We start from the raw sequence: 25,003 nt of genomic DNA on the forward strand, positions 1-25,003 counted from the left end.
GTACACAGTATATAGGCATGGTATACTCAGAAATGAGGGTTTACACCCAATTAACATACAGCCCCCTGTATGTTTTGAATGGTGGGAGGAAACCAGAGCCCCCGGAAGAAACCTACACAGTCACAGAGAATGTACAAACTCCTTACAGATGGCATCAGATTGAAATTCGAGTCACTAGCTCTGTAATAGTGTTGCGCTAACCACACGGCTAACCTTTTACATTCCCACAATCCCATCCACTCTCCCCAATACTCTGCCCTGGGGGAGCCACATCAGGTGCCAGCTGTGGGAGCCAGCATACATAACTCTCGTCCTTCTCTCCCTGCAGGACTCTTACATCCAGAGCCGAGCGGACACCATGCAGAACATTGAAGCCACCATCGTGGAACTCGGCTCTATCTTCCAGCAGCTGGCACACATGGTGAAGGAACAGGAGGAAACTATCCAGAGGTAGGATGGGGAGGGGGGGGCTTAGTTTATTTGGGATCCTGCCTCAGAGAGTTTTTAACACCAATTAAGACCATAAAATATAGGAGCAGAAATGGGCCATTCAGCCCATTGAGTCTGCCCCACCATTTAATCATGAGCTGATTTTTTTTCCCACTCAACCCCACTGCCTGACCTTCTCCCCATAACCTTTGATGCCCTGGCTAATCGGAAACCTATCAATCTCTGCCTTAAATACATCCAGTGACCCGGCCTCCACAACCACCTGTGACAACAGATTCCACAGATTCACCACGCTCTGGCTGAAAAAATTCCTCCGCATCTCTATTCAAAAGTTGTGGCCTCTTGTCCTAGATTCTTCCACTGTGGGGAATCAACCTTTCAATATCTACTCTGTCCATGCTTTTCAACATTCAAAATGTGTCAATGAGATTCTACCACCCCACCCCCCACCTTGTTTTCCTAAATTCCAACAAATGCAGACCAAGAGCGGTCAAATGCTTCCCATATGATAACACTTTCATTCCCGGAATAATCCTTGTGAACCCTCCCCAGCATCAGCACATCCTTTCGTAAATGAGGAGCCCAAGTTGGCTGTGTACGCATGTGCTTGTGTGGGTCCATGTGTATGGGTTTGTGTTGTGTTAAATACTTTATTTACACACGGGAATTCACAAAAGAACACACGGTCTCACAGATTAATGTACACAGCATATAGGCACGGTATACCCAGAAATGAGGGTTTAACTTCCACCCACAGGCACAGTACACCCAGAAATGAGGGTTTAACTTCTTCACCACCCACAGACACGGTACACCCAGAAACGAGGGTTTAATTTGTTCAGCACCCACCACCCACAGGCACCGTATACCCATAAATGAGAGTTTAACTTCTTCACCACCCAAAGGCATAGTACACCCAAAGATGAGGGTTTAACTTCTTCACCCCCACAGGGACAGTACACACAGAAACGAGGGTTTAACTTTTTCACCACACACAGGCATGGTATAACCAGAAATGAGGGTTTAATTTCTTCAGCACCCATCAGCCACAGGCATGATACACCTATAAATGAGAGTTTAACTTGTTCAGGACCCACAGGCATGGTATACCAAGAAACGAGAGTTTAACTTCCTTAGCATCCACAGGCACTGTCTACCCAGAAATGAGGATTTAACTTCTTCAGCACCCACAAAAATGGTATCTTCTTCTTTCTTCTTCTTCTTTGGCTTGGCTTTGCGGACGAAGATTTATGGAGGGGTAATGTCCACGTCAGCTGCAGGCTTGTTTGTGGCTGACAAGTTCGATGCAGGACAGGCAGGCACGGTTGCAAGGGAAAATTGGTTGGTTGGGGTTGGGTGTTGAATTTTTCCTCCTTTGTCTTTTGTCAGTGAGGTGGGCTCTGCGGTCTTCTTCAAAGGAGGTTGCTGCCCGCCAAACTGAGGCGCCAAGATGCACGGTTGGAGGCGATATCAGCCCACTGGCGGTGGTCAATATGGCAGGCACCAAGAGATTTCTTTAGGTAGGTCACGTCTCCAGAATGGAGGACCATCGCCTTCCCAAGATCGTGTTATATGGCACAAGGACTGCCTAAAGAAATCTCTTGGTGCCTGCCACATTGACAGGAATGGTATATCATGTAACTAATGAGTACATACACACGAACCTGATCTCCAGTGTCACTACTTTTCAGGATCCAGGACAAGCCCATTGAGTTGGCCCTCCAGACTGCCCATGGCTCACAGCCTGGAGTTCAGCAATGGTCACAACTAACGCACATGCAGCAATAACATAACATAACAATTACAGCACGGAAACAGGCCATTAGGCCCTTCTAGTCCGCACAGAACCAAACACCCCTTTCTAGTCCCACCTCCCTGCACAATGCCCATAACCCTCCATCTTCTTCTCATCCATATACCTGTCCAACCTTTTCTTAAATAATACAATTGACTCCGCCGCCACTATTTCTCCCGGAAGATCATTCCACACGTCTACCACTCTCTGAGTAAAGAAGTTCCCCCTCATGTTACCTCTAAACCTCTGCCCTTTAATTCTTAACTCATGTCCTCTTGTTTTAATCTTTCCTCCTCTTAACGGAAATAGTCTATCCACATCCACTCTGTCTAACCCTTTCATAATCTTAAATAAAATCAAATCCCCTCTCAACCTTCTACGCTCCAAAGAATAAAGACCTAATCTGTCCAATCTCTCCCTATACTCTAGATGCTTAAACCCAGGTAACATTCTGGTAAACCTTCTCTGTACTCTCTCCACTCTGTTTATATCCTTCCTATAATTAGGTGACCAGAACTGCACACAGAACTCCAAATTAGGCCGCACCAACATCTTATACAGTCTCAACATCACCTCCAAACTCCTATATTCCATGCAATGATTGATAAAGGCCAGCATACTAAAAGCCTTCTTCACCACCCTATTCACGTGAGTTTCTACCTTCAGGGAACGATGTACCGTTACTCCTAAATCTTTCTGCTCTTCTGTATTCATCAATGCTCTCCCATTTACCACGTATGTCCTGTTCTGATTCTTCTTACCAAAATGAAGCACCTCACACTTATCTGCATTAAATTCCATCTGCCATTTTTCAGCCCACTTTTCTAAGCAGCCCAAATCCCTCTGCAATCCTTGAAAACCTTCTTCATTATCCACTATTCCACCTATCTTAGTATCGTCTGCATATTTACTAATCCAATTTATCACCCCATCATCTAGATCATTAATGTATATAACGAACAACAATGGGCCCAATACAGATCCTTGAGGCACACCACTGGTCACCGGCCTCCAACCTGACAGACAATTATCCACTACCACTCTCTGGCCTCTCCCTTTCAGCCAATGTTCAATCCATTTGACTATCTCAAAATTTATACCTAAAGACTGCACCTTCTTAACTAACCTTCCATGTGGTACCTTATCGAAGGCCTTACTGAAGTCCATATATACAACATCCACTGTGCTACTCTCATCCACATTCCTAGTCACCTCGTCAAAAAATTCAATCAGAATTTTGGCTTTTTCAGTGCAAGACCCATCCACGTGACCTGCGAGGACCATTCGTGCATAAGTCTCACCTATGGTCAGATCTAACCTTTGATTGGCAGGTGAGGTGACTTCCAACTGGGCTCCAGCCAGAGAGGTCACATGACTGCAATCCACGTGTGTGTCTGTGTGCATACAGTGATCAGCAACCCTCATTTCCCTTCCCCCAGCTGTGGGGGGCTCCCGGCTGAGGGTATTGCAGCCAAACCTGCTAACAATCCCTCCACTGTTGGGTTTTGGGGGGATGCAATGGTCAGGAGTGACAGGATGCTCAGCACCATGTGCCCTACCCCGACATGTCTATTTGTGCCCTCAGGCACTGCCAAATCAAGTCTACCCGCAAATTGGAGGAACACCTCGTTTTCAGTGTGGGCACTCTCCAACCAGATGCCATTAACATCGACTTCTTCCCCTTCCCTCTGCCCCATCACCTCAGATTTTTTCTCTTCTATCCTCCCACCTATGACCTCTTACCTGTTAGCCTGTGCTCGTTCCCCGCCCCCTCTCTCCTTCCCCGACCTCCCCCAACCCTCACCTTTTTATTCAGGCACCTGTCTGGTTTTTGGTCCGACCTTGGCGAAGAGCTGGGGTCCAAAACGTTGTTCCCCTTTACTTCCTACAGATTGCTGTGACCTGCTGAGTTTCTCCAGCACGTTTTTGTTTTGCACGAGAGGTGGGATTGCACTAAGAACTGGGATAGACAAGCTGGGCTAAATAGTCTCGCAAAGCAAAGAAGTAGGAGGCCCAGCATGTTTGGAGAGATCTGTGTCACAGTTGGTCTAAAAACATCCTGTGCATGAATGTTGAAATGAGGGGTGTAGACAGAGGGATATTTTTCCCAGGGCGACGGTAGCAATTAAACAGAGGACATCTGTTCAGGTGAGGGGAGGAAAGTTCAGGGGAGACATCAGAGGTACTTTTTTTACTCCAAGAGTGGTGGGTACCTGGAGTGCATTGCCGAGTGGTGGTGGAGGCTAGTACAATAAGGGTGTTTAAAAGTCTTGGGCATATGGCAGTAAGAAACAATAGAGGGTTGTGGGTGTGAGGGAGGGAAGGGTTAGATTATTGTAGTGGAGGTTTCTATAGGTCAGCACAGCATGATGGGCCAAAGGGCCTGCCCTCTGCTGAAATGTTCCATGTTCTAGATAATTGTTGTCACCAAGATACAGTTTTGTGTGATATCCAGGCAGGTCAAGGCATAAATCAAACAACAGGTCATGAAAAAATTAAAATTAAAGGTATCACAGTAAAACAAAAGTGCAGGATAAAGTATTGAAGAGAAAAGGACAGTTAAACAGTGCAAGAGCATCATCTTCACGAGTGAGGTTCATTCATGAGTCTGGTAACAGCAAGAAAGAAACTATCCTGGAATTGTTGTAAAGCTCTGGCTGTTGGGACAGGGGTGAGGATAACTAGAGGAGGGGATGGGTTCTTTAACATTCTGACAGCTCCCCCCGCAAGAGTTGGTGGAATGGATAGAGTCGGTGGAGGGGGTTGAGTGTGACTGCGGTTGGGGACATGTCCATTAATGAGTCGGCAGCCCCCCCGAGAGAGGACAGCCAGAGGCGAGTGAGGGTGATAAGGGCATGGGGAAGGCCCCTTTAACATGTCGGCAGATCTCCCGAGAGAGTGGTGGGGGGGGAGGGTTATTCACAATTCTCAGCACCCCAGTGTACTTTCTGTTTTGTGCATATATTTAAAAACAAAATAGGGAGGGAACCAAAGGAGCGGGTTGTTGACTGGTGTGGAGTGGCATGCTCTTTCCTTGCTGCCCACAGGATCGATGCCAACATCGAGGACACCCAGCTGAACGTGGAGGCAGCCCACTCGGAGATTCTGAAGTACTTCCAGTCTGTGACCTCCAACCGCTGGCTGATGATCAAGATCTTCCTCATTCTGGCTGTCTTTTTCATTGTTTTTGTAGTATTCCTGGCCTAGAGCCACCTCCTGGAACATCCCCCCCCCCCCACCTCCCCTGCCAACCCCACCCAGCATGGCAGCCCCCCTTCTCCCAACCCCAGCCGTGCCCACCATGAGCCAAATGTCCTAGAGATGTCTCTTCTCCACCGGCTAGACTTGGAAGGGCTGGTCACCACAGAGATGCCCCGGTGACACCATCTCTCTTGCCGGGCCTTTGTTCTCCGGACCAGTCGATGATGTCAGAAGCTCCGGGGCGGGTTAACTGTGTCCAACCTCCAGACGGACAGACCGGTAGCCAGCAATTCCCTCCCCTCCGACCTGGCTGTCGATCAGGATGGTGGGAACGCTGCAAACTCTGGAGTTGAGATGAATGTCTTATGGTTTGGCCATTGATTCTGTTGGGTTTGTGACTGGTTCCTCAGCAACCCAAGATGAACGAAGAAGGCGAACGAAGATTTTGAACTGTACATTATTTCTTTCTGCTCCTCCATCCAGCTCCCTCTCCGAAATCAGGGCACAGAAATCCTCAATTTGCCTCCCCTCCCCCAAGAATTGTGAATTTTAAACAGCTCTTCCCCTGCAGCATTCTGCCCCCAAAGTCCTTCAAGCAACACCTACCCCCTTCCCACGATGTATGCTAACCCTTGTTGAAGGAGAGGAAACAATGCACCGTTAATAAGGCTTTATTGTGGCAATCACTTGAAGCCACTATAATGAATGGACAGGAAAATGTAACCTGGCTTTTTTGGGATGGTTCCCTCATGCCTTTAACCACAGTCGACACATTTTTTTCCATTCTTTCTCTCCCCATCCCCAAATCTGATCGACCCCCCCAGAGGGTCGTGTGTAGCTGCAGAGCCCTGCATTCCCCCCCCCCCCCACCCCCAGAATCTTCATGCCTTCTGTACTGCTGGGAGCGAGCCCTTGGAGGGTACGGTGGGCAGTGTCCAACCTTGTGAGAGGCTCTTTCCATAAGCATCAATTGGGGAGGTGTGGAGGGAAGAGGGGGGGGTGGGTGCTCTGGTCTCTGCTCCCCCTACCGAGAACGGTGTAACACGGAAACGGGCTTCTTTGCTCTCTCCCCCACATGGCAAACCACTTTATTCTCATCCCACCCCCCACCCCATCCTATCAGCTCATCCCCTTCCCTCCTTACACCCCCCCAAAACAAGCAAGATTCTACCAGGAACCCAATGCTCCAGAGGGACATGGGAGGCACAGGGAGAGTGTGCAATCTCCACACAGGATGTCAGGATCAAGCCCGAGTCGCTAGCAGTGCTCGTTGCTCCTGCCTGCCTTTTCATCAGGCTGGCCTTCCCCAGGTCTGGCTGCTGATTTTCGGGTCCCTCGCCGTGACATTCACTGCCATCCCACACTTCCCAACAGTGACCCTGTCTCTGCTCCCATCAATCCCATCCATCAAAGGGTCCTGGTGCCCTCTATCCTAACTCGTTCCTCATTCCCCACTCCCATGCTTCTCCTGCAGAGCTTCTTCGGCAGAAAGCAGTAGACCCCACCCCTCCGCAACGCACAGGCGTGCCAGAGAAACTCAGCAGGTCATGCAGCATCTGTTGGGTGACCTGAGCCCTTCGTCAAGGTATGAGCAGGTATGAGAGGCCCTGAATATAAAGGTGAGTGGAGGGGAGGAGAAACCAACAAGGTATTCTACCCTCCCTCCTGCATCCACCTATTAGCCTCCCCCTCCCCCTTTTCCCACCTCTTCATCTTTTTACTCAGCCGCCTGCATGCTTTCTGCTCGTTAGCTTGGTGAAGGGCCCAGGTCCGAAACATCAGCCACCCTCTCCTTCCGACAGAGGCTGCGTGACCTGCTGTGTTCCTTCCAGCACCACGTCCTGCCGTCTGCAGACTTCGGAGGCAATTCCAGCATGCTGATAAATGTCTATAACAACTTTGGAGGCAACTACCCCAACCTTTGCTTTAAGGATTTTTTTTTAATACTTTGAAGGGGACTTTTTTTTCTCTTAGTTCGAATGAATTGATTTAAAGAAGTATAATTATTTCTAATTTAAAATGTAACAGATTCTTATTAAACTAGGTTCCAGAAGTTGCATAGTTCACCCTTGTGTTCCATTGATAAAGCAGCAAATCCAGGTCCGTGCGAGGTAAGTGTGGAACGTTGACCTGGATCTGGGGGGGGGCCATGGTTAGGCATCCAGCTTTGGGTCCACAGCTGACACCTGCTCCTCAGTCCTGCGTTCCACACCCCTGAGTCAGCTCCCTTATTTGTTTATTCCCCACACACCTCTGGGAGGCAAGGTGGGGGTTGGGGGCTTTGGAAATTCAGAGATGTGAAGCTCTGGACAGGGAGATCTGGATTTGCCGTCTGGTTTAACTTTGAAGAAAATGGAGTTCTCAGCCTGTTTGATACCCATGACCAGGTTAGTGAGAGCCGTTACCCTGTGCACAATGTACCTGCTGCTCCGTTACCTGGATGCAATCTTTGTTTTGTTTTTGTCTCGTCACTTCTCAGAGTTTCACTGCACTCTGTCTCATTTTGCTGCAGTCTCTGCCTCCCCTTGCATGCCCACATCCAAGACCAGCTGGGGTTTGTCCATGCACAGGTCGCTCCTGGTCATTCCCACAGCGGACATCCATCCCCATCTCTCTTCCTCCTCAACCCCACCCCACCCGCCCCTGCAGATAATGATTTGTCCATGCACAGATCGCTCCTGGTCATTCCCACAACCCACATCCATCCCCATCTCTCTTCCTCCTCAACCCCACCCCGCCCTTGCAGATAATGATTTGTCCATGTACAGGTCACTTCTGGTCATTCCCACAGTCCACACTCGTCCCCAACTCCCACCCACCATCCTCCCACAACCAAAGGTTTATTCACGCACTGGTTGCTTCTCACTTGCCCCCACCCCCCAAACATTGACCCTCACCCGACCACCATCATCACCACACCAAAAGCTTTCAAACTATCAAATGTACGGACTCAGTGATGGCCAAGATTGTGTGCACAGACAGGCCTGGTGGATGATTCGCTCAGAGACCCTGACGCCTGCCTGTCTGAACACAGTTGACAGGCAAGGGTTGTGTGAGAAGTCCAGATGCAGCAGTGGGGAGCCAGTGATTCTCTCTGAATCCAGCTGTTGTGTTACATCTCCCCCTTAATGCTTGGCAGTATCTCAATGAAACACTTTTGTACTTTGCACACACCAAATTTATAAAAGGTATATAATGTGTACTCAAAGGTTAGCTCCACCTCCCCAATAAAGCATGTACTCTGCATATTTAGTGAAGGAGCTCTGAACCTCTTATTCAAAACATGGATATTTGTGAGTTTATTCTCGGTGAAACCAAGGTTGGAAAAATCTCTTGACCTGGCATCACACACTCCCTGGACAGGGGTCAGATACAGAGTAAAAGTCGCTCACACACTCCTAGGTCAAGGACATGAAGGGGTCAGATACAGTAAAAGGCCCTCACACACTCCTAGGTCAAGGACAAACGGGTCAGACACAGAATAATGGAACTTCACAGAGGGATCAGATACAGGGCAAAGGGCCCTCACACACTCCCAGGACAAGGATCTTTCACACTTGCAAGTGATCCCAGAACCACCAATTGGTCTTTAAAGTGCCAAGTGTAAACAAACAGCTCAACGCTGGGGTGGGGGGGAGAGAGACCTCATATTGTCCTGAACATAAAGCTTAATTATGCTCAAATATAAGATCATAAGAAATTGATGAGGATTTAGGGCAGGTTCACCATCATTAGATGTGTCATTACATCACTGGTAGAAGGTAGAACAGTCTAGGGCAAGTGTGAAAGCATTCAGTATCCCAGTTAGGAGTAGTCAAGTGTGAAAAGCCAAATTCCCATTCCATTCCCGGGTCGCTGAACAGCCAAGTTAGTGTGATGCAAGTATGAAAGACCCCCTCACTATCCCAGTTCAGGGACAGGCAAGGGTCAGTCACACATTTCCAGGTCAAGAACAGGGAGGGGGAAGACAGCAAAGCGCCCTCACACATTGTCAGGGTCAGACAGGAGTCAGAAACTCCTGGTTAAGAGGTCAGTCACAAAGTAAAGGGATATAACACACTCCCAGGTCAAGAGTCAGTCACAAAGTAAAGTGATCGAACATGCTCCCAGGTCAAGGGTCCGTCACAGAGTAAAGGGACCTTACACACTCCCAGATCAGGGGTCACTCACAGAGGAAAAGGACCTCCCACACTCCCAAGATCAGAGGTCCGTCACACACTCCATGGTCAGAGGTCTGTCAAAGAGTTAAGGGACCATACAAACTCCCAGGTCAGCAATCAGTCACAGTGTAAAGGGATCTTACACACTCCCAAGTTCACGGGTCAATCACAGAGTAAAGTGTCCTCACACACTCCCAGATCAGGTGTCAGTCATAAAGAAAAGGGACATTACACACTCCCATGGTCAGGGGTCTGTCACAGAGTAAAGGTCCCTCACACACTCCCTGGTCAGAGGTCAGTCACAGAGAAAAAGAGACCTTATACACTCCCAGGTCAGGGGTCAGTCACACAGTAAAGGGACCTTACACAGAGTCACGTGATGGAGTAGTGGCCGGTCGGGGAACTCCAGCCCTCTCCTGAAAAGTTTTCAGAAAACACAAAGGCACAAACACAAAAATTAAAATAAAGTGAAAGTAAAGGTGGCAAGAAAATGGCAGAGAAGAAAGAAAAGTCGAAAGCAACGAGAAGAAGAAAAGACATCGGAAGAAGAAGGTGAAGGCCTTACCTGTCCGACGAGGCCCGCCGCGGAGAGAGAAGCCCGCTCCCTAAGGTCAGTTGAAGTCCCGAGCTTGGAACTACAAAAATGCCTCGAGGAGCCAAGCAAAAGTGCGCAACCGTGCATGACAAAAAAAACACTGACGGGAGGGGGGACCAGCTGAGGAGTCGATCTCCACAGCTGAGAATGACAGCTACAGCACAACAACAAGAAGAGAACATAGAAAACAACGAGAACAAGAAAGAAGAGAGCAAAAAGAAATCAAGGAAACAACAGATGACCAGCCCAGAGGAAGAAGAAGAAGAACATAGAGAAATGGAAGAAGAAGGGAAGGGCAAGACAATGGATATATATTTTTTAAAGAATATATGGAATCAGTAAAAGAATGGCAATCACAAAATTTATTGAAATAAAAAGAATTAAAAGTACAGAAGAAAAAAATGAATAGATTAGAGATGGTCATGTCAGATATAGGAAAAAGAGTGGACAAGATGGAAGAACGAGAAACAGCCGTAGAAATGAAAGTAGAGGACTTAAAAAAGAAATTAGAAGAATCTAATAAAAAAGTTAAAGAGACACAAGAGCTGTTAGCTCAGAAGATAGATACAATGGAAAATTATAATAGAAGAAACAATATAAAGATAGTGGGCCTTAAGGAAGATGAAGAAGGCAAGAATATGAGAGAATTTATAAAAGATTGGATCCCCAGGGACCTAAGAAGACCAGAATTACAGGAAGAAATGGAAATAGAAAGGGCACATACAACATTAGTCCCGAAACCACAGCCACAACAAAAACCAAGATCCATTTTAGTAAAACTCCTAAGATATACAACAAGAGAAAATATATTGAAGAAAGCAATGAAGAAAATAAGAGAAGACAAAAAGCCACTGGAATACAAAGGTCAAAAAAAATTTTTCTATCCAGACATAAGTTTTGAACTCCTGAAGAAGAGAAAGGAGTTTAATACAGCAAAAGCGATCCTATGGAAAAAAGGATATAAATTTATGCTAAAGTACCCAGCGGTACTTAAAATAGTTATTCCAGGGAAGCAAAACAGACTATTCTCGGATCCGGAGGAAGCACGAAAATTTGCAGAACAACTACAAGAGAGATGAAGACATGGAACGAGAGCAAAAATGACCACGAACTATATGTATGCGTGTATATGCATGTGTGTGTGTATGTATATATGTGTGTACATGAGTGTATTCGTATTTAAAAGAAAATATATAGAGTATAGATAAGAATTAATAAGGGAAAGAAAGGGAAGAGAGGAAGTAAGGAGGGAATTAAGAAGATGACCTTTGTTATATATGAAAATTAAAATCTTTTCTGGGGGGGGGCTGGGTGGGGAGGAGTTACGGTCACTGCGAAATCAGTTGACGCTTGCGAGTGAATTCGCAAATCCAAATGGAGAGGGGAGATGTGGTTGCCCGATAAGGGATAAAGGGCAACTCAGGAAGGGGAGGGGATAGTGGGGTTAAAGAAATTTTAGATAGGAGAATAAGGGAAATGTTTGATGTTTTAGAAATGTTATCTTATAAAGTGTTCAAAACAAGAAAGCAGAAATAGATAAGAAGGAAAGGTGATGATGAGGAAATGGAAAGGAAAGATAAACAAAGTATGAAATGGCTATGTTGAACTATATGACTTTAAATATTAACAGAATACATAACCAAATCAAAAGGAAGAAACTGCTAAATTTACTGAAAAAATAAATAATTGATATAGCATTTGTGCAAGAAACACACTTAACTGAAATGAAGCACAAGAAATTAAAGAGAGATTGGATAGGACATGTAACAGCAGCGTCATATAATTCAAAAGCTAGAGGAGTAGCTATATTAATCAGTAAAAATGTACCAATTAAAATAAAAGAGGAAATAATAGATCCAGCAGGGAGATATGTAATGATAAAATGTCAGATATATTTGGAGTTTTGGAATTTACTCAATGTATATTCACCTAATGAAGAAGATCAAAAATTTATGTAAGATATTTTTTTGAAGATAGCAGACAAGTAAGGGAACATACAAATAGGAGGGGATTTCAACCTTAATTTGGATTCAAACATGGATAAAACTGGGAAAAAAAATTAACAGAAAGAACAAAGTAACCAAATTTATAATTAAATCGATGAAAGAAAGTTTGTAGTAAGTATTTGAATATGGATGGGCAGGTGATAGAGAAGGGAAATGCTCTGGAAGAAGATGAAGGGCAATTGGCAGGAAAAGTAAATAATGTTGTTCTTAAAGATGAGGGAAAACGGGGATTAAAAATTGGGAAATCCCTGAAATTCATATATTTTAATGCCAGGAGTATTGTAAAAAAGGTGGATGAGCTGAAGGTGTGGATTGATACTTGGAAGTATGATGTGGTAGCGATTAGTGAGACATGGTTGCAGGAGGGATGTGATTGGCAACTGAATATCCCTGGGTTTCGTTGTTTTAGGTGTGATAGAGTCGGAGGGGCAAGAGGAGGTGGGGTTGCATTGCTTGTTAGGGAAAATATTACAGCGGTGCCTAGGAAGGATAGATTAGAGGGCACATCCACAGAGGCTATTTGGGTGGAACTGAGGAGTAGGAAAGGAGAGGTTACACTTGTAGGGGTGTATTATAGACCACCCGGAGGGGACCGAGACCTAGAGGAGCAAATCTGTAGGGAGATAGTAGATATTTGTGATAAGCACAGGGTTGTAATTATGGGAGATTTTAATTTTCCACATATAGATTGGGAAACACATTCTGTGAAAGGACTGGATGGGTTAGAGTTTGTGAAATGTGTGCAAGATAGTTTTTTACAACAATATGTAGAGGTGCCGACCAGAGAAGGAGCAGTGTTAGATCTACTGTTGGCAAATGGGATGGGTCAAGTGACGGAGGTTAGTGTTGGCGAGCACTTCGGGTCCAGTGATCATAATGCCATCAGCTTCAATGTCATTATGGAAAGAGAGAAATCAGGGCCAAGGATTGAGGTTTTTGATTGGGGAAAAGCTAGATTTGAGGAGATGCGAAAGGACTTGCAGGGTGTGCATTGGGACAATTTGTTTTATGGGCAGGATGTAGTAGAGAGATGGAAGTCTTTTAAAGATCAGATTTTGAGAGTGCAAAAGCTTTATGTTCCTGTTAGGTTAAAAGGAGGTCAAAAGGTTTGAGAGAGCCGTGGTTTTCAAGGAATATTGGAAACTTGGTTCGAAGAAAAAGGGAGGCGTACATTAGATATAAGAAGCATGGAGTTAAGGAGATGTTTGAAAGATACATTGAATGTAAGAGGAATCTTAAGAGAGGAATTAGGAAAGCTAAAAGAAGGTACGAGAAAACTATGGCAAGCAGGGTGAAAACTAATCCAAAAGAGTTCTACAAATATGTTAATGGTAAGAGGAAAGCTAGAGACAAAATTGGTCCCTTAGAAAATCAGAGTGGAAAACTGTGTGTGGAGCCGAGAGAAATGGGGGAGATATTGAACAGTTTCTTTTCTTCGGTATTCACTAAGGAGAAGGATATTGGGAGATGTGGGATAAAAAAAGCAAATTGGGTAAATATGGGGAATATAGAGATTACAAAAGGTGTAGTTTTAAGGCTTTTGAAGAATATAAAGGTAGATAAGTCTCCGGGACCAGACGGGATCTTCCCCAGGACATTGAGAGAAGTGAAGGAGGAAATAGCAGAGGCTCTGGCGGTAATTTTCCAAATATGGGGATAGTGCCGGAGGATTGGCGCATTGCGAATGTGGTTCCGTTATTTAAAAAGGGTTCAAGGAGGAAGCCTGGCAACTATCGACCTGTAAGTTTGACGTCTGTGGTAGGTAAATTAATGGAGAAAATTCTTAGAGATAGTACTTATAAACATCTGGATAGACAGGGTCTGATCAGGAGCACTCAACATGGATTTGTGGGAGGAAGGTCATGTTTGACCAATCTGATTGAATTTTTTGAAGAGGTGACTAGGAATGTGGATGAGGGTAGCGCAGTGGATGTTGTCTATATGGACTTCAGTAAGGCCTTCGATAAGGTACCACATGGAAGGTTAGTTAGGAAGGTGCAGTCTTTAGGTATAAATTTTAAGATAGTAATGGATTGAACATTGGCTGAAAGGGCGAGGCCAGAGAGTGGTAGTGGATAATTGTCTGTCAGGTTGGAGGCCGGTGACCAGTGGTGTGCCTCAAGGATCTGTATTGGGCCCATTGTTGTTCGTTATATACATTAATGATCTAGATGATGGGGTGGTGAATTGGATTAGTAAATATGCAGATGATACTAAGATAGGTGGAATAGTGGATAATGAAGAAGGTTTTCAAGGATTGCAGAGGGATTTGGGCTGCTTAGAAAAGTGGGCTGAAAAATGGCAGATGGAATTTAATGCTGATAAGTGTGAGGTGCTTCATTTTGGTAAGAAGAATCAGAATAGGACATACGTGGTAAATGGGAGAGCATTGAGGAATACAGAAGAGCAGAAAGATTTAGGAGTAACGGTACATCGTTCCCTGAAGGTAGAAACTCACGTGAATAGGGTGGTGAAGAAGGCTTTTAGTATGCTGGCCTTTATCAATCATTGCATGGAATACAGGAGTTGGGAAGTGATGTTGAGATTGTATAAGATGTTGGTGCGGCCTAATTTGGAGTTCTGTGTGCAGTTCTGGTCGCCTAATTATAGGAAGGATATAAACAGAGTGGAGAGAGTGCAGAGAAGGTTTACCAGAATGTTACCTGGGTTTAAGCATCTAGAGTATAGGGAGAGATTGGACAGATTAGGTCTTTATTCTTTGGAGCGTAGAAGGTTGAGAGGGGATTTGATTTTATTTAAGATTATGAAAGGGATAGACAGAGTGGATGTGGATAGACTATTTCCGTTAAGAGGAGGAAAGATTAAAACAAGAGGACATGAGTTAAGAATTAAAGGGCAGAGGTTTAGAGGTAACATGAGGGGGAACTTCTTTACTCAGAGAGTGGTAGCCGTGTGGAATGATCTTCCGGGAGAAATAGTGGCGGTGGAGTCAATTGTATTATTTAAGAAAAGGTTGGACAGGTATATGGATGAGAAGAAGATGGAGGGTTATGGGCATTGTGCAGGGAGGTGGGACTAGAAAGGGGTGTTTGGTTCGGTGCGGACTAGAAGGGCCTAATGGCCTGTTTCCGTGCTGTAATTGTTATGTTAAATCCAACTTTTGGATATATGGAGGAAACAACACCAAAGGAAAAGGAATATTCATATTATTCGGGTAGACATAAAACATACTCAAGAATAGACCTATTCCTGTTATCAGCTCGCATTGCAAGACAGAGTAGGAAAAACAGAATATAAAGCTAGAATATTATCGGACCACTCACCCCTGATATTGACAATAGAGTTAGAGGACATCCCTCCAAGAATGTATAGATGGAGATTAAACTCCATGCTACTTAAAAGGCAGGATTTTAGAGAATTCATTGAAAGACAAATTAAAATGTACTTTGAAATAAATACGGAATCAGTGAAAGATAAGTTTATACTATGGGATGCAATTAAAGCGTTCATCAGAGGGAAAATAATAAGTTATGTAACCAAGATGAAGAAGGACTACAATCAGGAAACAGAGCAGTTGGAAAGGGAAATAGCAAATATAGAAAAAGAATTAGCAATGAAGGAAGACACAACTAAAAGAAGAGAATTGGCAGATAAAAAAAAATAAAATATGAACACTACAAACATATAAGGTGGAGAAGAACATAATGAAGACAAAATAGAAATATTATGAGCTAGGAGAAAAAACGCACAAAATTCTAGTGTGGCAGCTTAAGACAGAACAAACTAAAAGAATGGTATTGGCATTAAGGAAAACGGACAAACAAATTACATATAATCCAACGGAGATCAATGAAAACTTCAGGGAATTCTACGAGCAACTATATCAAACTGAAAACGAAGGGAAAGAAGACAAAATAGATGAATTTCTAACTAAAATTGAACTACCGAAATTACAAACAGAGGAGCAATTACAGTAATACCAAAGACAGGGAAAGATCCACTAGCACCAGCGTCATATAGACCAATATCTCGACTTAACACAGATTATAAGATAATAGTTAAACTATTAGCAAACAGATTGGCTGACTATGTACCAAAAATAGTAAATCTAGACCAAACTGGATTTATTTAAAAAAGACGAACAATGGACAATATCTGTAAATTTATTAACTTAATTCATGCAGTAGAAGGAAATGAAACTCCAACAGTAGCGGTTGCTTTAGACGCAGAGAAGGCCTTTGACAGAGTAGAATGGAATTATTTATTCAAAGTACTACAAAAATTCAGTTTACCAGAGAAATATATTAATTGGATTAAAGCTGGGGTGTCAAACTCAAATTCACGGAGGGCCAAAATTAAAAACTTGGACTAAGTCGAGGGCCAAACTAAAAGTTTTCAACAACATCTGCATGTTTTCTCTCAACATAGGTAATGTTAAACTTTTTCTTATTAAAATAAATGTTTAATAATAGTTTTGGATAAACTCTTTCATTGTCATTGGCCCATTTCCTTTAGCGTTCTGAAACCATGCACATGACGAGTCAATGAGGGATGATTAAAGCAGTGGTCTTCAAACTTTTTCTTTCCACCCACAAACCACCTTAAGCAATCCCTTACTAATCACAGAGCACCAATGGCACAGGGACGCGAGTGGAAAGAAAAAGGTTGAGAACTGTTGTATTGTGGTAACTCCACATCTGATTAGGTTAATTGTTTGGCAAGTGGTCAGAGAAGGACCCCCCCCCCCACACCCCAAGAAAGGCTTAAATCACAGGAACAAAATAAGCTTCCATCTCACTGCTCCCAATCTTTCACACAGTCCTGATGTGGAATGTGGGGTCACAGCTCCACGTTCACCAGAGTTCAGGTTCTGTCTGTGTGGAGTTATCAGCTCGCATGCAAGACAGAGTTAGAAAAACAGAATATAAAGCTAGAATATTATCGGACCACTCACCCCTGATATTGACAATAGAGTTAGAGGACATCCCTCCAAGAATGTGTAGATGGAGATTAAACTCCATGCTACTTAAAAGGCAAGATTTTAGAGAATTAATTGAAAGACAAATTAAAATGTACTTTGAAATAAATACGGAAACAGTTAAAGTTAAGTTTATACTATGGGATGCAATTAAAGCGTTCATCAGAGGGAAAATAATAAGTTATGTAACCAAGATGAAGAAGGACTACAATCAGGAAACAGAGCAGTTGGAAAGGGAAATAGCAAATATAGAAAAAGAATTAGCAATGAAGGAAGGCACAACTAAAAGAAGAGAATTGGCAGATAAAAAAAATAAAATATGAAACACTACAAACATATAAGGTGGAGAAGAACATAATGAAGACAAAATAGAAATATTATGAACTAGGAGAAAAAACGCACAAAATTCTAGCATGGCAGCTTAAGATGGGACAAACTAAGAGAATGGTATTAGCATCAAGGAAAAAAGACAAACAAATCACATATAATCCAACGGAGATTAATGAAAACTTCAGAGAATTCTACGAACAATTATACCAAACTGAAAATGAAGGGAAAGAAGACAAAATAGATTAATTTTTAACTAAAATTGAACTACCAAATTTACAAATAGAGGAACAAAATAAATTAATAGAACCATTTGAAATAGTAGAAATACAAGAGATAATAAAAAAAAACTACCGAATAATAAAACACCAGGAGAGGATGGATTCCCAATAGAATTCTATAAAACATTTAAAGATTTATTAATTCCTCCCCTCCTGGAAGTAATCAACCAGATTGATAAAACACAAAGCTTACCGGATTCATGCAAAACAGCAATAATTACAGTAATACCAAAGACAGGGAAAGATCCACTCGCACTGGCGTCATATAGACCAATATCTTTACTTAACACAGATTATAAGATAATAGCTAAACTATTAGCAAACAGATTAGCCGACTATGTACCAAAAATAGTAAATCTAAACCAAACTGGATTTATTAAAAAAAGATGAACAACAGACAATATTTGTAAATTTATTAACCATATATAACCATATAACCACTTACAGCACAGAACAGGCCAGTTCGGCCCTACTAGTCCATGCCGTAGCAAATCCCCACCCTCCTAGTCCCACTGACCAGCACCCGGTCCATACCCCTCTAGTCCCCTCCTATCCATGTAACGATCCAGTCTTTCCTTAAATGTAACCAATGATCCCGCCTTGATCACGTCTGCCAGAAGCTCATTCCACATCCCCACCACCTTCTGCGTAAAGAAATTTCCCCTCATGTTCCCCTTATAATTTTCCCCCTTCAATCTTAAACCATGTCCTCTAGTTTGAATCTCCCCCTTTCTTAATTGAAAAAGCCTATCCACATTTACTCTGTCTGTCCCTTTTAAAATCTTAAACACCTCTATCAAGTCCCCTTTCAATCTTCTACGCTCCAGAGAAAAAAGCCCCAGTCTGCACAACCTTTCCCTGTAACTCAGACCCTGAAATCCTGTCAACATTCTCGTGAACCTTCTCTGCACTCTCTCTATTTTGTTTATATCTTTTCTATAATCATCACCTTTGTTGACCTCACCAAAGCCTTCGACACCGTGAGCAGGAAAGGGCTTTGGCAAATACTAGAGCGCATCGGATGTCCCCCAAAGTTCCTCAACATGATTATCCAACTGCACAAAAACCAACAAGGTCGGGTCAGATACAGCAATGAGCTCTCTGAACCCATCTCCATTAACAATGGCGTGAAGCAAGGCTGTGTTCTCGCACCAACCCTCTTTTCAATCTTCTTCAGCATGATGCTGAACCAAGCCATGAAAGACCCCAACAATGAAGACGCTGTTTACATCCGGTACCGCACGGATGGCAGTCTCTTCAATCTGAGGCGCCTGCACGCTCACACCAAGACACAAGAGAAACTTGTCCGTGAACTACTCTTTGCAGACGATGCCGCTTTAGTTGCCCATTCAGAGCCAGCTCTTCAGCGCTTGACGTCCTGCTTTGCGGAAACTGCCAAAATGTTTGGCCTGGAAGTCAGCCTGAAGAAAACTGAGGTCCTCCATCAGCTAGCTCCCCACCATGACTACCAGCCCCCCCACATCTCCATCGGGCTGACAAAACTCAAAACGGTCAACCAGTTTACCTATCTCGGCTGCACCATTTCATCAGATGCAAGGATCGACAATGAGATAGACAACAGACTCGCCAAGGCAAATAACGCCTTTGGAAGACTACACAAAAGAGTCTGGAAAAACAACCAACTGAAAAACCTCACAAAGATAAGCGTATACAGAGCCGTTGTCATACCCACACTCCTGTTCGGCTCCGAATCATGGGTCCTCTACCGGCATCACCTACGGCTCCTAGAACGCATCCACCAGCATTGTCTCCGCTCCATCCTCAACATCCATTGGAGCACTTTCATCCCTAACGTCGAAGTACTCGAGATGGCAGAGGTCGACAGCATCGAGTCCACGCTGCTGAAGATCCAGCTGCGCTGGGTGGGTCACGTCTCCAGAATGGAGGACCATCGCTTTCCCAAGATCATGTTATATGGCGAGCTCTCCACTGGCCACCGTGACAGAGGTGCACCAAAGAAGAGGTACAAGGACTGCCTAAAGAAATCTCTTGGTGCCTGCCACATTGACCACCGCCAGTGGGCTGATATCGCCTCAAACCGTGCATCTTGGCGCCTCACAGTTTGGCGGGCAGCAACCTCCTTTGAAGAAGACTGCAGAGCCCACCTCACTGACAAAAGGCAAAGGAGGAAAAACCCAACACCCAACCCCAACCAACCAATTTTCCCCTGCAGCCGCTGCAACCGTGTCTGCCTGTCCCGCATCGGACTTGTCAGCCACAAACGAGCCTGCAGCTGACGTGGACTTTTACCCCCTCCATAAATCTTTGTCCGCGAAGCCAAGCCAAAGAAAAGAAAAAAAAATAATTTGGTGACCAAAACTGTACACAGTACTCCATATTTGGCCTCACCAATGCCTTGTACAATTTCATCATAACCTCCCTATTCTTGAATTCAATACTCCGATTTATTAACTTAATTCATGCAGTAGAAGGAAATAAAGCTCCAACAGTAGCGGTTGCTTTAGACGCAGAGAAGGCCTTTGACAGAGTAGAATGGAATTATTTATTCAAAGTACTACAAAAATTCAGTTTACCAGAGAAATATATTAATTGGATTAAAGCATTATATAATGGGCCATTGGTGAGTGACAGTAAATGGATATATATCAAAACAATTTAACTTAAGCAGATCAACAAGGCAGGGATGCCCACTATCGCCCTTATTGTTCACGTTAACCATAGAACCACTAGCAGAACTGATAAGAACAGAAAATAAAATAAAAGGGATAAAAATAAAAGACAAGGAATATAAAATCAGTTTATTTGCAGATGACGTTATAGTATACTTAACAGAACCAGAAATATCAAAAAAAGAATTACATAAGAAATTGAAGGAATATGGAGAAGTGTCGGGATACAAGATTAACGCAAATAAAAGTGAAGCAATGCCAATGAATAATGCGGATTTCTCAAAATTTAAGAAAGAATCACCATTCAGATGGCAAATGCAAGCAATATGATACCTAGGTATACAAATAAATAAAAACCTCGGCCATCTTATAAACTCAATTATTATCCACTAATGAAAAAAAATTACAGGAAGACTTAGAGAATTGGAAAGACTTACCACTAACACTAATAGGAAGGATAAACTGTATTAAAATGAACTTTTCCCAAGGATAATTTCAGGCATTGCCAATACACTTGACGGAGAAATTCTTCAAGGAGTTAAAGAAAATTACAGGACGACTTAGAGCATTGGAAAGACTTACCACTAACACTAATAGGAAGGATAAACTATATTAAAATGAACATTTTCCCAAGGATAATTTCAGGCATTGCCAATACACTTGACGGAGAAATTCTTCAAGGAGTTAAAGAAAATAATAAGGAAATTTTTATGGAAGGGGGGAAACCGAGGATAGCACTAGATAAATTAACAGAATGGTATAAACAAGGAGGCTTACAACTGCCTATCAGATTTTTACCAAACTGCCTATCAGATTTTTACCAAACAAGGGAAAAGCCAGATTGGACTAGATTAGAACTAGATAAAATAGGGGAGAAGATACCCAAACATATATTATATAAATGGGATGAAAAATTTGTACAACGTAGGAATTCTTCAGTATTACATCATCTGCTCAATATTTGGAAGAAGATCCATGTAGAAAGGAATAATACAAATTACCAACTACCAAAACTAATATTAACACAAAATCAGCTAATCCCTTTTACAATAGATAACCTTTCCTTTAGAGAATGGGAGAAAAAAGGGATCAAAAGAATAGAAACTTGCTTTTCAGGAAATAAATTATTATCCTTTGAACAAATGAAGGATAAATATAATATAACTCACGATACAATGTTGGCATACTACCAACTGAAATCCTACTTGAAGGACAAATTGGGAAGCAGTCTGAGGTTTCCAGAGGGAAGTAATTTTGAATATGTGATTACAGACACAATGATAATCAAAAAATTTATAACAAACATGTATATTAAACTACAAGAAAAGGAGAATGAGGAAACAAATGGTAAAACTAAACAAAAATGGGAACAAGATCTAAACATAAAGATAAAGAAGGAAACATGGGAGAAGTTATGCTCAGGAACTATGAGGAATACAATAAATATGAGGTTACGTATGATACAGTATAATTGGATACACAGGCTATATATTACACCTCAAAAGTTAAATAAATGGGAAAAGGAAAATGTATGTATCTTTAACAATGTGGTTTTTAGTGTTTATAGTGTTTATAGTGTGAAAAATAAAAAAATTAAAAAAAAAGGGACCTTACACACACCCAGATCAGGGGTCAATCACAGAGGGAAGGGACCTCCCACACTCCCAAGGTCAGGGGTCCATCACAGAGTACACTCCATGGTCAGAGGTCTGTCAAAGAATAAAGGGACGGCACACACTACCAAGTTTGGGATCAATCACAGAGTCAGGGGTCAGGGGTCAGGGGTCAGTCACAGAGTAAAGGGACCTTACATACTCCCAGGTCCAGTTTTAGCCACAGAGAAAATAGCCCTCACACACACCCAGCTCAGGGGCCAGACACAGAGTAAATGGACCTTACACGCTCCCAGGTCAGGGGTCAGCACAGAGTAAAGGGACCTCACACATTCCCAAGTCAGTGGTCAGTCAAAGAGTGAAGGGCCCTTTCACTCACCCAGGTCAGGGATCAGTCACTGAGTAAAGGTACCTCACACACTTCCAGGTCAGGTGTCATTCACAGGGTGAAGTAACTTTACACAGTCCCAGGTAAGGGGTCAGTCACAGAGTAAATGAGCCTTGCACACTCCTAGGTCAGGGGTCAGTCACAGAGTAAAGGGAACTCACACTCTCCCAGTTCATGGGTCAGGTATCGAGAAAAAGAACCTCACAAACTCACAGGTCAGGGCTTAGTCACAGGTTAAAGTCACTTTATACACTCCCAGGTCAAGGTTCAGTCACAGAGTAATTACTTTACACAATTCCAGGTCAGGAATCAGTTACAGAATAAAGGGCCCTCACATACTCACAGTTCAGGGGTCAGTCACAGAGTAAAGGGCCATCACACACTCACAGTTCAGGGGTCAGTCACAGAGTAACGAGACCTCACACACTCCCAGCTCAGGCGTCAGTCAGAGTAAAGGGACCTCACATATATCATGTCAAGTATCCATCACCTGGAGTGTCTAAGTATGAAGGTATCCCACACACTCCCAGGTCAGGGGTCAGTCACAGATTAAAGGGACCTCACACACCCCTAAGTCAGGGGTCAGTCTCAGAGGAAAGGTACCTCATACATTCCCAGGTCAAGGTTGAGACACAGACTAAAGGGGCATCACTCACTCCCAGGTCAGGGACATTGACAGAGTAAATGGACCTTTCACTCTACCAGGTCAGGGGTCAGTCACAGTGTAAAGGGACACTGCTTGGTCAGGGGTCAGTCTCAGGGTGAAGGGGCGTTACACAGTCCCAGGTCAGGGGTCAGTCACAGTGTAAAGGGCCCTCACACACTCCCAGGTTAGTGGTCTGTCACAGAGTAAAGGGCCATCACACACTACCATGTCAAGGCTCCAACACAGAGTAAAGGGACCTCACACACTCCCAGGTCAAGGGTAGTCACCAGAGTAAAGGAACCGCACACACTACCAGACCAGGGGTTATTTACAGAGTAAAGAGACCTGACACACTCCCAAGGTCAGACGTCAGTCACAGAGTACAGTTCCCTCACACACTCCCTTGTCAGATGTCAGTCAACAAGTAAAGGGAACCACACAGTCCCAGGTCAAATGTCAGTCACAGAGTAAATGGACCTCACACACTCCCAAGGTCAGTGGTCTGTCACAGAGTAAACGGAAATCACACGTCAGGGATCAGTCACAGAATAAAGGGTCCTCGCACACTCACAGATCAGTGGTCAGTCAAAGAGTAAAGAGACCTCACACACTCCCAGGTCAGGTGCAGTCACAGAGTAAAGGGACAGCAGATACTACCACATCAGGGGTCAGTCACAGAGTAAAGGGACCTGACACACTCCCAGTTCAGGAGTCAGTCAGAGTGGAAAGGGACCTCACACACTATCAAGGTCAGTGGTCAGTTACACACTCCCTGGTCAGAGGTCAGTCACAGAGTAAAGGGCCCACGCACACACCCAGGTCAGGGGTCAGTCACAGAGTAAACAGACCTCATGCACTCCCAGGTCAGGGATCTGTCACAGAGTCAAGGGACCTTACTCACTCCCAGATAGGGAGTCAGTAACAAAGGAAAAGGACCTCACACACTCCCAATGTCAGAGGTGCCTCACAGAGTAAAGCACCATCAGACTCTCCCGGGTCAGAGTTCTGTCAAAGAATAAAGGGACCGCACACACTACCAGGTCAGGGGTCAGTCACAGAGTAAAGGGACCTTGCACAATCCCAGGTCAGGAGTCAGTCACAGAGTAAAGGAACCTCACACACTCCCACATCAGGGGTCCGTCACAGAGTAAAGGGATCTTAGACATTCACAGGTCAGGGGTCAGTCACAGAATTAAGGCACCTTACACACTCCCAGGTCAGAGGAAAGGGACTTCACACACTCCCAGGTCAGGAGTCAGTCACAGATTAAAGGGACCTTACACACTCCCAGGTCAGGGGTCAGTCACAGAGCATCGGGACCTCATAAACTTCCAGGTCAGTGGTCACTCACAAAGGAAAGGGACCTCACACATTCCAAGATCAGGAAAAGGCAGGATAAGACACAGAATTAAGGGACCACACACACAGTCAGGGTCAGACAAGTGTCAGATACAGGTTAAAGGGACATCAAACACTCCCAGGTCAGATTTCAGTCACAGAGTAAAGTGACTTCACACCTGCCAGGTAAGGGGTAGTCACAGAGTAAACGGACCTTATACACTCCCAGATCAGGGGTCAATCACAGAGGAAAAGGACCTCCCACATTCTAAGTCAGGGGTCAGTCTCGGAGGAAAGGTACCTCACACATTCCCAGGTCAAGGTTGAGACACAGACTAAAGGAACATCACTCACTCCCAGGTCAGGGACATTGACAGAGTAAATTGACCTTTCACTCTACCAGGTCAGGGGTTAGTCACAGTGTAAAGGGACACTGCTTGGTCAGGGGTCAGTCTCAGGGTAAAGGAGCATTACTCAGTCTCAGGTCAGGTATCAGTCACAGACTAAAGGGACCTTACACAGTCGCAGGTCAGGGGTCATTCACAGAGTTAAAGGGACTTTACACACTCCAGGTCATGGTTTAGTCACAGAGTAAAGGGAACATACACACTCG

At 44.0% G+C, this 25,003-nt stretch overlaps 1 protein-coding gene across 1 annotated transcript in view; it reads left to right on the top strand.

Moving 5' to 3' along the window:
- The window catches only part of stx5a (syntaxin 5A), a 68,283-nt gene extending 59,585 nt beyond the window's left edge, over positions 1-8,698 (top strand). The window contains exons 10-11 of the mRNA XM_069893846.1: positions 329-450; positions 5,293-8,698. Of these exons, the coding sequence (XP_069749947.1) occupies positions 329-450; positions 5,293-5,452 (282 nt within the window). The 3' untranslated portion in view covers positions 5,453-8,698. The remainder of the gene's footprint in view (positions 1-328; positions 451-5,292) is intronic.
- Positions 8,699-25,003: the final 16,305 nt, after the last annotated feature.

Source organism: Narcine bancroftii, chromosome 8 (genome assembly GCF_036971445.1).
Source record: "Narcine bancroftii isolate sNarBan1 chromosome 8, sNarBan1.hap1, whole genome shotgun sequence".
In the NCBI taxonomy this organism is placed as follows: domain Eukaryota; kingdom Metazoa; phylum Chordata; class Chondrichthyes; order Torpediniformes; family Narcinidae; genus Narcine; species Narcine bancroftii.